Source organism: Xyrauchen texanus, chromosome 30 (assembly GCF_025860055.1).
Source record: "Xyrauchen texanus isolate HMW12.3.18 chromosome 30, RBS_HiC_50CHRs, whole genome shotgun sequence".
Classification (NCBI taxonomy): Eukaryota; Metazoa; Chordata; class Actinopteri; order Cypriniformes; family Catostomidae; genus Xyrauchen; species Xyrauchen texanus.
Genome location: NC_068305.1, coordinates 18956542 through 18972830, shown reverse-complemented (window position 1 = coordinate 18972830; position 16289 = coordinate 18956542). Strand labels below are relative to the sequence as shown.

Genomic DNA, 16289 nt, shown 5'->3' with positions numbered 1-16289 from the left:
AGTTATATTTGGGTGTGTTCTCATCCTAAATCGACTTAATTGTCTCACAAGACATGGGTTAAAACACTGGAGTTTTATGGATTATTTTTATGACACTTTTATGTGCTTTTTAGAGCTTCAAAGTTTTGGTCACCATTCACTTGCATTGTTTGGACCTACAGAGCTAAGATATTGTTCTAAAAATCTTAATTTGTGTTCTGAAGAAGAAAGAGTTCACACATCTGGGATGGCACGAGGGTGAGTAGACGATGAGGGAATTTTCATTTTTGGGTGAACTATTTAACAGCTCATTACAGATATTAACATGCTGTGTTGTGATTTATTAAATGTGCTACAATCAGTGAAAATCCAGTCTATTTCCAGCCCCTCACTTGCGTGGCACTGATGATGTAATTGTGAGAACGGAACGCGCACTATCCGCCGCACAATCCGGGTCCCAAACAAGCCCATCCGCGCGTAGAGAGACTTTCTGAGCGCGAGGCTCGGGCCCCCCTCCTTCGGAAAAACAAAAACACACACACCGGAGCCAGAAATGACACACCGCCCAGCTGCGGACTGCCTTAACAGGCTCATATGATACTTCTCGAGCAATGCATAGGTTTATTATTATTATTTTAGTTTTAGTTTTATTTTCATGATAAGCATACAGTAGACCGTTTTGGGCCGTTTTGTTGTTAGTTAGCTGGCTAATTGGCTAGCATCCATTGATGTGTTGAGGCTGTCAGATCTGGCCCAGCTTACTGATACCAAGGCTGCTATCCGCGGCTTTTGTACTTCGGCGTGTTTTCATTCGGCAAAGAACACTAAGAAGCTGGGTAAGTGATGATAATATGACACTGGCATATAATAAAAGATTGAGAGAGTTGGCCTCTGTTTGCTATCTATGTCAACTTGCATTTGCTAATCAGGGCAGTTATCAGTAAACACATCACAGTTGCTTTAACGTCATCCTGATCTGTTTATTTCGACTATGATTTTTAAACGAAGCAGCAAACTAGATTAAAACCGATTGTAGGCAAATAACTTTGACTTGGAAGGGATTTTGTGGCACATACTGTTAATGCCCAGTTTAACGTCAGTGCAGGTTTAATATTAGTTTTGAAATGGTATGAGATGTCTATTGTATGTTTGTCAAATATAAGGAAATCTATACAAACAGAGCTCTATCATCTATTCTGCAGTGATGTGATAAAAGTAGCACATCCAGTTTTTCCTAAATTCAGTTGACTTGCTACTGGATACTTGTAAGAGCTTCCTGCAACTGTGGCTTATAGTCAAATAAATCAACATGCCATATCCATCACATGCATGAATGTGTAGTTTTGTCAGAGAAGTGTAACTGAGGTAGTCAGCTGTGTCAGCATGAAACGCCTTTCTGAATAACCACCTCTTTCTCACTCTGTCTTCCGGTCATGTTGGCGATAGAGCAAAATACGAAGAATGGGTGCATTCTTAGACAAGCCAAAGATGGAGAAGCACAATGCTCATGGGGAGGGGAATGGCCTGCACTTTGGACTCGGCAGCATGCAGGGATGGCGTGTGGAGATGGAGGACGCACACACCGCTGTAATAGGCCTGCCTCACGGCCTCAGCCTTTGGTCCTTTTTTGCCGTCTACGATGGGCATGCAGGCTCGCAGGTTGCTAGATATTGTTGTGAGCATCTGCTGGAACACATCACCAGCAACCCGGACTTCAGGGGAGGCTGCACGGCAGTCGCAGGTGCAGATTTGGGAGATTCTGAGCCCTCTGTGGAGAATGTGAAATGTGGAATCCGCACAGGCTTTCTGCAGATCGACGAGCACATGCGGGCCATGTCGGAACGCAAGCACGGGGCTGACCGCAGCGGATCCACTGCGGTGGGTGTCATGATCTCCCCTCATCATTTCTATTTCATCAACTGTGGTGACTCCAGGGCCTTGCTGAGCCGCAAGGGACGTGTTCACTTTTTCACCCAGGACCACAAACCCAGTAACCCTCTGGAAAAGGAGCGGATCCAGAATGCAGGTGGTTCGGTTATGATCCAGCGGGTCAACGGCTCTCTTGCTGTCTCCCGTGCTCTAGGTGACTTCGACTATAAGTGTGTGCATGGGAAAGGTCCCACTGAGCAGCTAGTGTCCCCAGAACCAGAAGTGTATGAGATTGAACGCTCAGAGGCTGATGATGAATTTGTGGTGCTGGCCTGCGATGGCATATGGGACGTCATGGCAAATGAAGAACTTTGTGATTTTGTGCGTGCACGTTTGGAGGTGACAGATGACCTAGAGCGAGTATGTAATGAGATCGTCGACACTTGTTTGTATAAGGTAAGGTCTGTCAGATAAGCCATGTTTGGCCTTGGAGATTGCTCTTGAAGGAGCAGTTCACCCAAATGATCATTCTTTTATCATTTAGGGCCTACTCACCCTTATGCTGAATCAAACTCGTATGCCTTTCCTATGCAGAACAAAAACGAAGATATTTTGATTGAGATATGAGGTGTTTTGTTCCTATATTGCCAATGGGGTCCAACACTTTCAAGAGCCAAAAATACATAAAGGTCATTGTAAGGACAAAAACACCACATATCACCATCAAAGTATTTTTGTTTGTATTTCGCAGAAGAAAGTCATATGGTTTTGACACAGGATAAGGGTGAGTAAATGATGAAAGAATTATTATTTTTGGGTAAATGATTCCTTCAAGCTGCTTGAGAAGGTTATTAAAAGTGCATGACATAAGAATGTCATTTGTTTTCCCCCATCATGCACCTTTATATTGATTTTAGAAGGCTTTGGATTATATTTTTATTCTTACAGTGCCTCTTTGTCTTTCACACTCACTTGCACTTTCACTGCTGTCTTTCTCTTTCTACAGGGTAGTCGTGACAACATGAGTGTGGTGCTGGTGTGTTTTCCTGGTGCCCCGAAAATCAACCCAGAAGCAGTGAAGAGAGAGGAGGAGCTAGATAAGTACCTGCAGAACAGAGAAGGTGGATTGTGTAAAAAGGCGAATAAATAAAAGTCCAAATAAAAGAGGGAGATAGAGAAGGTGAGAATTCTTACTTAATTACGTGAGTTTGTTAGATGGCAGTTTACACTTGCCAAACAAGTATATGTTACAGTTAACTTAAAATTTCCAATTAACGAATCCCCATATTGGAGAGGAAAGACTCGCTGGTACTGTATTATCACAGATCAGACTATTCGTGATTAATTTTTCAGAGCCTGAAGAAATGCCACAGTGTGATAGTTAGAGGCCTTTGATTAATAGTGCTATTATAGAAAAAACACATACACAATTTAGATGAAGTCTGCAGCTTTAACAGAGGTTTTATTTTTAGTGCATCCAAGAATCCTGTGCTCTAGTGCTTTACTATACATAATATTGACATATTATTACTGTAGCTACTAAGTTATGGTGAGTGGTGCTAAATTGTAATTTAGGACAATGGAATGCCAGAAACGTAACACATGGTTCCGCACCTTTTCATTTAAAGCTGCTATGCTAATAGGCATCTTCTATTAATAAAGAGAGAGAGACCAAATTTGAGATCTCAGTTATAATACAAAATGTTCGTGTTCAAACAGAATTGATACAAGGGTAGTGTAGCATTCTGTTTGTGTCAGTTTGTCCTCACCTTCCGATAGTTGAAATAGCTGAAATATTCATCCACTGGTACAAGCATGCGTTAAGTCTGATACCTGTTTCATTTGCACCTTTCTTAAATGTTGCAGTCATTAAAAATTAATATGAATGTCAGGCCTCCACTGCTGATTACCTGAAATTGTAGCTGACACTCCGTTTACTGTAAATGACCTGATGGAGCAGTTTCGTGTCTACAGCAGTAGCTGTTGCCATGATGAATTTATTCTGCATGATTCCTGTTCTGTAACTGTAAATGGACTAATGTTGCCTTAGTCCTAATTTACAGTGACTACCCTGATTACAATTGATAGGTTAGAATTTGCACCCACCCCAACTGCTTGGAAGAGTAAAATTAAATCCTTTGGAGACTTGTTACACAAGCATGCACCGTACTGCTAGCACGATAAGTTGTGTACACCTTCTGCATGTTAGCTAAGTTTAGAAAAAAATAGGGATAATTCTTAATTAGAGATAACTTGTTATCTAAGTTAGTCCGATAAAAGTTTTATACTTTGTGAATAATTTGTACAATATACATTTCTAACCCCTGCGGAATAGCTTTGGCCTGAACTGAACACAGTATTTTGAAAGATTGTGTTGATGTTTTACAATGCTCTCAGAGTTGTTTACTACTTGTTGCCTCAAACTGACATTTTGTCAATCCTTTGGTTTGTCTATTTAACTATAGAGGGAAAAAAATCACAATATAGGAAAGTATTGGCACAGAGTGGGATTCAATCAGTCAGAAGTTGTTATGAGATTTAGAAGTTTGTCACTACAATGATGTAACATTGATGGTACATTGCACCTCATGTTATGTTTCTTTAACCCAACATAATTTGTATGAGCTGTCGAAATGGTAAAATATTGTACATCTTGGCTTGTATGACTTTTATTCCCATAGAAACCAACCAATCAAAAAAATGGAATCAAATTTTAGCGATGCTTTAATCCAACAATTTATTTGAGGAAAGAGAACATCAGGGAACAGATTTGGTTAATCATTCAATATTTATTGATGCAAAAATTACTGATTAGTAATATTTTTGTGACTGACTAATATATGTCATTAATCAAACACGCTTGCCTCGTTTCTTTATTTTGTGGTATACAAAAGTTATTTTCCTTTTAAAGTTATTGTTTAGGGTTTGGATAAGTGATTGAACTGGTTACATTTAAAGTCAGCATGAAATCAAAATTGACCCTATTTATTTTGATGCATGTTGTTTGTCTTATTGTAAACGATTCATCCATGCATATTTCCTGTTTTATCCGATTTAAAATACATTTTAATTATGTATTTATACAGGTGAAACTCGAAAAATTAGAATATCGTGCAAAAGTTCATTAATTTCAGTAATTCAACTTAAAAGGTGAAACTAATATATTATATAGACTCATTACAAGCAAAGTAAGATATTTCAAGCCTTTATTTGATATAATTTTGATGATTATGGCTTACAGCTTATGAAAACCCCAAATTCAGAATCTCAGAAAATTTGAATATTACATGAAATCAATAAAAAAAGGATTTTAAATACAGAAATGTCGGCCCTCTGAAAAGTATTATCATGCATATGTACTCAGTACTTGGTTTGGGCCCCTTTTACATTAATTACTGCCTCAATGCGGCGTGGCATGGATGCTATCAGCCTGTGGCACTGCTGAGGTGTTATGGAAGACCAAGATGCTTCAATAGCGGCCTTCAGCTCTTCTGCATTGTTTGGTCTCATGTCTCTCATCTTTCTCTTAGCAATGCCCCATAGATTCTCTATGGGGTTCAGGTCAGGCGAGTTTGCTGGCCAATCAAGCACAGTAATACCATGGTCATTGAACCAGGTTTTGGTACTTTTGGCAGTGTGGGCAGGTGCCAAGTCCTGCTGGAAAATGAAGTCAGCATCTCCATAAAGCTTGTCTGCTGAAGGAAGCATGACGTGCTCTAAAATGTCCCGGTAGACGGCTGCGTTGACTCTGGACTTAATAAAGCACAGTGGACCAACACCAGCCGATGACATGGCTCCCCAAACCAACACAGACTGTGGAAACTTCACACCGGACTTCAAGCATCTTGGATTGTGTGCCTCTCCATTCTTCCTCCAGACTCTGGGACCTTGGTTTCCAAATGAGAAGCAAAATTTGCTCTCATCAGAAAAGAGGACTTTGGACCACTGAGCAACAGACCAGTTCTTTTTTTCTTTAGCCCAGGTAAGACGTCTGACATTTGAAGCCCATGTCCAGGACCCGCCTGTGTGTGGTGGCTCTTGATGCAGTAACTCCAGCCTCAGTCCACTCCTTGTGAAGCTCCCCACACATTTGAATGGCCTTTTCCTGACAATCCTCTCCAGGCTACGGTCATCCCTGCTGCTTGTGCACCTTTTTCTTCCACACTTTTCCCTTCCACTTAACTTTCTATTAATGTGCTTTGATACAGCACTTTGAGAACATCCAACTTCTTTTGCAATTACCTTTTGAGGCTTTCCCTCCTTGTGGAGGGTGTCAATGATGGTTTTCTGCACAACTGTCAGGTCAGCAGTCTTCCCCATGATTGTGAATTCAACTGAACCAGACTGAGAGACCATTTAAAGGCTCAGGAACCCTTTGCAGGTGTTTAGCTGATTAGAGTGTGACACTTTGAGCCTACAATACTGAACCTTTTCACAATATTCTAATTTTCTGAGATTCTGAATTTGGGTTTTCATAAGCTGTAAGCCATAATCATCAAAATTATATCAAATAAAGGCTTGAAATATCTTACTTTGCTTGTAATGAGTCTATATAATATATTAGTTTCACCTTTTAAGTTGAATTACTGAAATTAATGAACTTTTGCACGATATTCTAATTTTTCGAGTTTCACCTGTATATTTTTTGACCTCGTAAACTTTAATCAAAATGTCATAACTGTCTCCAGTGGTGATATGACTGACTTTTCTTTGCTGACGTGTGCAAGGTCATGCTGCAGCTTAGGCAGTTTTAGTCAGTTTTAACCTCGCCTTCCAAGTCTCCATATAGGATGCTTCTTCGCTCAAGCGACCTCAGGAAGCTTCCTCCGTCATCTATAGTCACCTCCTCATGGTGCATTTAGAGCAGAGTTGTGGAACCTTTTACCCAATTAGGGCCATTCCATTATTTACAAAATTATCTGCGGGCCATACAATCTGATTGTGGGTTGAAATTAACGTTTACATTCAGTTACTTGCTTGCGAACCAAGAAAAAAAAAACACAAAGGTCTACAATATTTTGCATCGTCATTTAAAATGATTTTTAATCATTAGTTAAATAATATATATTTTTCCAGTTAATTGAATCGAGGCCATTTTTTGGCTTTTCAAATTATATCTCAAATGGCCTCACGGACTGGGTAAAATGGTCTCGTGTGCTTTATACGGCCCTGAGGCCTGACGTTCCCCACCCCTGATTTAGAGAATTGGTATGACTTTGAGCGGTTTCCGGGTCACGGGCTGGAGCACGGAGGAGCAAGGAAACGAGTATGCCCAATTTAAGAAATGAAAAGCCCCCTGTGTGTCGACTTCAAATTTGCATTTAGGTCTACCTCCATTACGGTATGCAACGGCCACTTTTCACAATCCAATCAACAACCGATAGATAAAATCAATTCCCCACCCAACAGTTTTTTGTTCAATAAGCATAATTTCCGTTTCATGCCATCTTTAACTTTGGTTTAGGGGTTAATCTTTGTTTTAGCAACAGTTAATTTGTTGTTTTTTGTTTTCTTCTGTTGGAGTAAAAGCTGTATGTTTTTGTACAAGCCAACTCTATACATTTGCCATCTCATACTAATTATGCTTTGTCAAGCGACTGGGTTGGTAAAAACCTGACAAGATTTAGCAAAGCCTTTGTTTTATCCTTCCATCTTTAAGATCATAAAAAGCGTTGCATAGATTATTATTTTATTTTTTTCACATTCCTCAATTTTCTCATCCGTGTGCCCCTTTGATTTAATTTGTAATGCAAGAATAGAAACTGATACATTTGCCTTTATTGTAAGAGTGGGAGGGGTCTTTTTATTTATCTACATTTGCCCATTCAATCGAAAGCTTGTACAATTTCTTAGCATGTCTTTGTGTATTTTTGCATACAATATATTTTAGCTTTAAGATGTGTTTAGCCGAAGAAGAAAAAACAAACAAACAATAAACATTGTGTGCCTGTTCTAAGAGAGAATTCTTGAGATTAAAATGATTGTAGGTCACTCCAGTACCATATAAATTATGGTTGACATTTTGGTCGGTTTGCTGTTTAGTCCCTTCTCTTCACTATTTGACACATTTAGCTTGAAACAACATAAGATAATCCACTGTGTTAACTTGGCCTTAATTATTTTCTTCCATAACCGATATGTATGCTTTGACAAGACATAACATGTGATTTGTTTGTCTTTCTGGGAGAGCCTTTAATTGTGCTTATGATTGTAAATCTATGGCCAGTTGTAGCATTCAATGTAACTTAAGACATTTTAGGTGTGTTTTGTTTGTTTGTTTGTTTCACATAGTCATTCTTTAAATGGTATAAACATTATTCCACACATGCACGATTTTACGCATCATTTTGCCCGATGCATTTCGCTTGTGCATTAGGCGAGAAAATTGATTTTAAGCTGTTCACCTAAAAAAGCCCAACTCGAACACCCAATTAGTCAAACATGGGGTGGAAGTCTTGACTTCGTTAAAAACAAGGCAGAAATTATCAGGGCCATAAACTATTGTACAGGTTGCCTTGATTTCTAGGCAATTGTGCAGTTGCCTGGAAACACTGTAGCACCACCAAATTGGGACATGCTCTCCTCTTTAGAGTTAGAATAAAGAATATGCCATCTAATCTGTCCTTCAACCAAGTCATAACTTATTATGTTTTCAGTGAAGCAACAAAGTACAAATAAAGTAGGCCTTTATAACACATAGGATAACTTCAAAATGTATCTTCTGGAGTATGAATCTAGGGCATATGGAGCCCCGATATTGTTGAATAATTGTGCTGTGCAGTTGGTCCCTTTGTCTAATTTTTGTCTTTACCTCTCAGGTCCAAACTGACAAGCAACAGAGGACACTATATTTATTTGAATTATTTATTGTCTTAATAGTATTTTACCTCTTGAATGAAACTGTCAATGCATTCCATTTTATTTAGCCAAATAAGCACTACTAATGCAAGAAAAAGCTTGTATTCCTTTTTGCTTGTATTTATTGTTATTTGTGAGTTATCTAGTCCATGTGAACTGAAAGTTATGTGAGTTAAAGTTTCATGATGGCTTGGGTTCATCTACACAAAGTACATATTTCTACACATGTTAAATGTTTTTCACTGTTCTATCAGAGTGGATTGGTCTAAGGTTGATAATGTGTAATGGTTACAATCTATGATTGGTCCTTTCTTATCCCAGCAGACTGTATCTGTTCAATTTTACCTCTCAGAAGGTTACTGTTTTATAAAGCTCGTTTTGAAAGATTTTTCAAATACTATTTCATAGAAAAGTATTTCAATATTAAAGGGTGAGCACCTAGTATTTTCTTTCTTTAGTTTTTATTTTTGTACATTAGCACCCGGGTATTAGCAATGTAGACAAACTGTGATCTTGTCATTCTGGGCTGTCAAAGATTATTCAAATAAAATTATTTACGGAAACACCAAATTTGTGAGCTTTTTTTTTTTATTATTTAGCCCTAAAAAGGGCAAGAATATAAAGGTAAATGTATTAATTGCAATTTTCCAGCACATTAGGACCCACATAATACATTTCCATGTTTTTGTTTGTTTGTTTTTTCTAAAGTGTTGCTTTTATTTAAAATTTTCCATCTTGCAGAAATCACAACAATAACACTGAAAAGACTGGAATGCTTGCATCAAGGTCAGCTGCCTTCTCCAAAAAAAAAAATGAAATGCTGCCTTGTTACATCTAGATAAAAATCGATGTGAAATGATGCCAGAGTGTATACAAAGTCACATGTCCTCCGTATTTTTAAGGACCCCCTTTTCAATATTTTCCACAAAAAATTGACTGACTCGTTGCTCCTCTCCCCAGCCTCTTAAATGTTTGTATCCTCCAGGATACAAAAGCCTTTTTAGTGTTAAGATGTTTAATGACATTTTTGATTTGCTGCAGGGAAAATTAAATAATTGTAACCAGCTTTTCTGTGAATTTGCCTTAAATATTGCTTTTAATGAAGACTTTAGAGATGGGAATCTAGGCTGAGGGACATTCTTGCAATGGTCTGTCACTCCCAGTCAAAATCATATAATTAAAGACCAACAAAATCTGAACGAAAAGCATCCTTTATTCAGTGTAAAGCAAATGGGAATGAGTCAGAGAGGACAACCAATAAAGTCTTCCTTCCATGATTAAGCAGTGACTCATACATTGCCCACCATTACTGTACTCTTCAGTATGTCTTTTCTCTCTCTAGTCATATTTTTGTTAAATCTATTTACATATAAGATACTGGCTCTTGTTGTGTGTTTTGTGTGGCACTTCTTAGTTAACTGTACCATATGTTTATTGTGTGACAACCTGAACCTACACACTGCAAAGATATTTTCTCTTACTGGATATTAGCCTTTTATCTTTCTGCTCTCTTCTATCAGAGTCAACAAAGCGTTATTGACATGAGGTTTAACATTGACAGTATTGCCAAAGCCTGTACAGCACTAGAAGTACTGAAATGAAAAATGCAAAAATTACATTTGTTGAACGATGAAACTTTGGAAATAGTAATAGAGAAGAATAGAACATTTGCGAGAAAATAAAAGAAAGGGACAGGGTAAAAATAAGAAAACACTATTAGGTTGAATCTCTCGCTCCCTCAGTACATACTTATTTCTTCACTTCTAAATAGTTGCCACATAATGTAAATTGTTGATTTTGAACTGATGCCAGCCCCCCTCTTGATGAAATTGTTGGTTAAAATGTATAAAATCAGAGTAATCTGAGTAGACAGACATTTTCCATAATTCCCTTTTACTAGATGTGTTAATATTAAATATCTCTTATCCCAGTCTCTTATATTCAGTGACAACTATAAGTAAGCCATCCGTAGATGAATATCCTTGGAAACTGTAAACACTTTCCCTGTGGCCCTATAAAATTCCTTTGATTGTTTTGAGTGGCCCGTCCAGCCCAACACGACAACATTGACTCGACCGATGGCATGAGTTTTGGGTGGAGTTATCTATTTGTTCGATCAATGACAAATGGCGGTCTTATTCAGAAGGATGTTTGTAAACAGTTTCTTTTTTGTCATTTCGTTTAGTGGCACTAGTTTAGAAGAAACTACACACTTCAGCTTGGAGGGAAATAATAGCCAAAGAGCTGTCAATAGGCTGTATGTACAAAATATATACACTGGTGAGATGGAAGCTGTATGTGTTGAACTTGTAACAAGCTCTCTTTTGTCTTTGTGAATTTGTAGTTTAGTACCCGTAGAGGTGCTGTGCACCATTACAAATGATGCTTATACCACTCTGAATAGTCTGGACATGTTCAGATTGTTCAATCAAGGCCAATTTCACCTTGTCCCCATTGTTCAGATTCATCACATTAGGTTTACTAAAAGAACAATGGAATTCCATGTAAATATGGACATATCAAGGGGTGACGACTTGACCATTTCTCCCTTTCTCATCTGTTGAACAAGTTGTCTCTTAAAGGGATAGTTCACCCAGAAATGAAAATTCTGTTATCATTTACTCAACCTCATGTTTTTCGATTACAGTCAGAATACTAGCATCAATCATCACATACTTCCATTGCATAATTTTGCTTTGCAATGAAAGTGAATGGCGACTGCGGCTAACATCTTTTGTGTTCATGGAAGAAAGGAAGTTATACACATTTCGAACAATATGAGGGTGAGTAAACGATGACAGCATTTTAATTTTGCGGTGAACTATCACTTTAGATAGTTTTGTAACTATTACATTTGATATTAATTTACTACCCAACCCATTAATGTCGCAAAAGAGTGCAAGCTCACTGCAGTGTGACGCCGATTACTGAAATATCCACGTGCACAGGATTTAGCTGCTTTGTTTCAGGATGTTCATATTGCATGACCATTTTGGTTGAATCTCATTATCCATTATTCACAAAAAGTGTCAAATGCTCTTTATTGCATCTGTTTCTACACTATAAAAGAACTCATTCTACTCATTTATTTTTTTCAGTTATATTTATATTGACAGTAACTGAGCTTGTAATATTGACTGCCTCTTTGCTGTCATTGATGTGAATTCTGCTGAAGTTTTGAGTGGTGGTCAGTTCAGAGTGTCATAGGAATCATACTGCATCTGTTTGCTGACCCTTTGCTTTAAGGATCAAAGAAAGGGGCCCTGGCACAGAGAACATAAAAATAGAATCAGTTTTGCTTTGAATGTGCGCCAGTGATGACACCACCATTTGAGGCTTACCCCTGTATACATTACAAAATAAGGACTGGATCTTTTTGTATAGATACTTTTATGAATTTTTGTTAAAGCAGTTATCTATGATCAACATGCAACTCTGTTAAAGGTTTCTATGTTGTGAGCTGTAGTTACAGTAAAATAAAATTTGTGTATAAATGAAAAATTGCCTAGAAATGACCATAATCATTCCCTGAATGAATCATATACTGATCACACCACTGTAAAACTGTCATACAGACAATTTTACAAATAATTTTAAAATGTACTACCAGCCACTAACAGTAACTGAAATTAAGCTTTTAAGACTAGCTTGTACAAGTAAATATGGAAAAGTATAGGAATTATTTGTGTTTGGGTGGTTTACGAGGAGATGTATTTAGGTTACAAACTGGTAATTACAAGGGATTTATGCAATAAATGTGGTTTGAGGAAATTTCTATTGTCCCCATAATTCAAATTATTTAAAAAACATACTAATCTATGTTTTTTGGAAATGTAAAAATGTAGAAAGTTTTTCGAGAGGGTGAGGTTTAGGGTCAGTGGATAGAATGGATAGCCGCGTGCATGTGGCTATACATATGAGTGCGTGGCTATATATGTGCATGCCAAATTTTTGAAAATGTCCTCATTATATAGTGAAACTGTTAGAAAACCCCTAGTGAGGACATTTTAGGTGGTCCTCACTAGTAAAAACAAAAAAAAGCTCATAAATCAGGCAAATCATGTTTAGCTTTAAATCTACATATACTGTATGCACAGGTTAAGGGATAGAATATATCTTTAGCCTGCTATGAAATCAATGGAAGTCTATGAGATGTCCTCACTAGGTGTCCAAATGTGTGAGTGAGTGAGTGAGTGTGTGAGCGAGAGAGAGAGAGAGAGAGAGAGAGAGAGAGAGTGAGAGAGAGAGTGAGTGAGTGTTTAAAATGTTTTTAATTAACGGTAGGTGCACTGCCTAAACTACAGTAATCAGCTCTATTTGGCATGGCCAGAAATTCAGACCAAAGATTGTTTTGGCATGCTTTGGCCCTGGTTTGGCAGTTTGTTTAGAATAACAGAGTAAACAGAAACACAATGAGATGCTGAGGAGCAAGCATCAGTCAATCAGCTGTGGATCATTAAGGAGTGATGGATCATAAAATAATAATGTAATCATTTACATCGTTTTTGTTTTTTTACAAGAATCCTCACAGCTCAAGCTGTTTGACATTAATTTATATGGCTTGTTTCTAAATTTTCTTATTCATTATTGATTATTCTTTTCAAGACAATGCATAATACTTAAAATGTTAATAACGCCAACACACCCACACATATACAGTATGTGTCATTCTCAGGAAACTGCCATTTGTATGCTAGTGAGTTGGTCACAAAATATTATATAGAATAAAATTGAGCCTTTTATAACACTACATGACAGTGTACATAGTGTTAAAAAAAATCATAATGCATTGATTGAGAAAATGCTTTTTCTTCCCCTTTTCAAAATTATGGTTTGATCTTCCTGTCAACATCATACTGCATCTATATATACAGTTGAAGTCAGAAGTTTACATACCTTTTAGCCAAAAACATTTAAACTCCGTTAAGAATGTGAAATGTCAGAATAATTGTAGAGAGAATGATTTATTTGAGCTTTTATTTCTTTCATCACATTCCCAGTGGGTCAGAAGTTTACATGCACTTTGTTAGTACTTGGTAGCATTGCCTTTAAATTGTTTAACTTGGGTCAAACTCTATGGGTGCCCTTCCACAAGCTTCACAATAAGTTGCTGGAATTTTAAGAAATTGCTCCCAAGGTTGAACCAGACTTCTTTTTATTTTCCGATGATGTCAGGCAAAGAGGCACTGAATATCAAGGTAGCCCTTGAAGTACATCCACATCCATCAGAAGCTAATTTTCTAAAGGCTTGACATAATGTTCTGGAATTTTCCAAGCTGCTTAAGGTCACAGTTAACTTGGTGTATGTAAACTTCTGACCCACTGGAATTGTGATATAGTCAATAAAAAGTGAAACAATTTGTCTGTAAACAATTGTTGAAATAATTTTCTCATTCCTCTTATATTTGCAAGGTAAAGCTCTACACTTCAACTCAGTTATTTAAAGGAATCATAGTGATCAATTTATTTTGACCTGTCTGTCCGTCCAATATTTTGTTTGTCAACAAGAATGGCAACTATCCCCAGAAATGCATGTAAAATTGTACCTGAAATATTGTTTAGATCTTTCACCTCTCCCTGGTGTCTTTTGTCATGCTTTATCACCCAGAACCATCTAAACTACTCTTTTCACTGAACCGAGAAAAACAATGTAACTGTTCAACTCATATTTATGTCGCTTTGGAAGATGCCCAGCCCCAGATTACCTTCAATTACTCCTATTTTACTGTCTAGAATATATAAATGGGGCCCCTTGGTTAATATATGTGTAGTTTTGTTTTCTGAGGACCCTTTTGTTTTCAGTATCATTAATGAGTAGAGGATCATCAGGATTCCCAACCATGAGGGTCAGCTGACCTGGCCGTGCCTGTGTAATTACAGCATTAGCAGCTTCACTGACCGCTCATGCATGATACGTTGTGCTATCTGGAGTTCTGAGCTCCTAGTCAGCCATATGGCGACCTAGTGCAGGGCGGTTAGCTCAACTTGGCACTGCCCTGGAGCTCTCTGAGTGGGGGAGAGAGAGCAAGAGAGCACATGTAACGGTGCAAACAAACTCACACACAAACACATCTGGTGGCCTCCTTTGAGAATGTGAGCAGGCCTTGATATTTTATTACAGCAGTGCCCCTTATATATATATATGTGTGTGTGTGTGTGTGTATGTATATATATATATATATATATATATATATATATATATATACATACATATATATATATATATAGTATATAGACATAATTTTAATGTTGCTATGATTTGGCTATGAAAGCTTCTTTTTTAACATGCCAATAAAGTTACTTGGATCTTGATTCATAAATGCATTACTGTATATATAGAAACAAGTCACTTTCAGACAGCACCATTATATGCTGTGGCTAGAGGGCGCCAGAGATTCTCACATTCTTAAACTGCCTCTATCCTTTGTCCCCGACTATAAAGCGGACTCCTGCAGGATAAGTTACCATATGCCTCTTTCTGTGTCACTACTTCGATTTATTTTACGTTTTCCTTGACATGTGAAAGTGTCTTTATTTTATTTATAAAGTGCCTTTATAGGGGTTAGGTCATCTGCTGCTTGCCAGGAACAAATCCAGGCACATTTGTACAATGGGTGAAAATTCACTACTGTTTTTCCCCACTTTCTGTGGCTAAATTGAGCATATTTAAATTTTCAAGAGGTACACACTTGACTCAACTGCACATCCAAGCACAGAAACCAATTGTTTGGAGCAGTAAATGCTTATTCATTAGCGCTACTCATGTCCCAGGCAGAATAAACACAGGAGCGGCTTCCTTCCTATATACAGGATACCACTCATGTGTTGAAGGTATTAAGCGATATGAAAGTTCCTGATAACTGTTTTTTAGTCACATTGGATGTGGAATCTCTTTATACAAATATTGCTCACAATGATGGACTAAAAGCTTTACAACATTTCCTGACCAATAGACCTATAGACTCTTTGCCTCCCTCCGAGTTCATCGTTCAGCTTACCGAATGGACACTTAAGAACAATGTTTTCCTTTTCCAGGACCAAATGTATATCCAAGTTCGGGGCACTGCGATGGGTGCATGTTTTGCCCCCAACTATGCTAACCTTTTTTAGGTTTGTGGGAGAGTGATCTTGTCTATCCACACAGGTATATTGACAAGATAAAATGGTGGGGGAGGTATATTGATGATATTCTTTTGATTTGGGGAGGTTCTTTTGATGAATTGTTACAATTTTATGAGTACTTGAATAATAATGATAGGAATATAAAATTGTGTATGGAACATTCCAAAACGACTATTAACTTCTTAGATCTAACTATTTCTATTGGTAAAGATGGGAAACTCCACACTACTGTATATCATAAAACAACAGATAGGAACACCATGTTAAAAGCAGATAGTTTCCATCCAAATTGGCTAAAGAATAATATACCTTTTGGCCAGTTTCAACGTCTTAGACGGATTTGTGACACAGATAATGAATATGAAGTGCAAGCTAAAATTCTGTCCAACCGATTTTTAGAAAGGGGCTATCATACAGAGATTATACAAAATGCTTATAAGAAAGCCCAGGCTATCTCTAGA

At 37.6% G+C, this 16289-nt stretch overlaps 1 protein-coding gene across 1 annotated transcript; it reads left to right on the top strand.

Moving 5' to 3' along the window:
* The first annotated feature begins 495 nt into the window (after nt 1-495).
* On the top strand, nt 496-9269 carry LOC127623560 (protein phosphatase 1A-like). Its single transcript, XM_052097952.1, has 4 exons — nt 496-815; nt 1426-2304; nt 2855-3028; nt 8667-9269. Exons 2-3 carry the CDS (start codon nt 1441-1443, stop codon nt 2996-2998), a joined length of 1008 nt encoding a protein of 335 aa, XP_051953912.1. The 5' UTR covers nt 496-815; nt 1426-1440; the 3' UTR covers nt 2999-3028; nt 8667-9269.
* Nucleotides 9270-16289: the final 7020 nt, after the last annotated feature.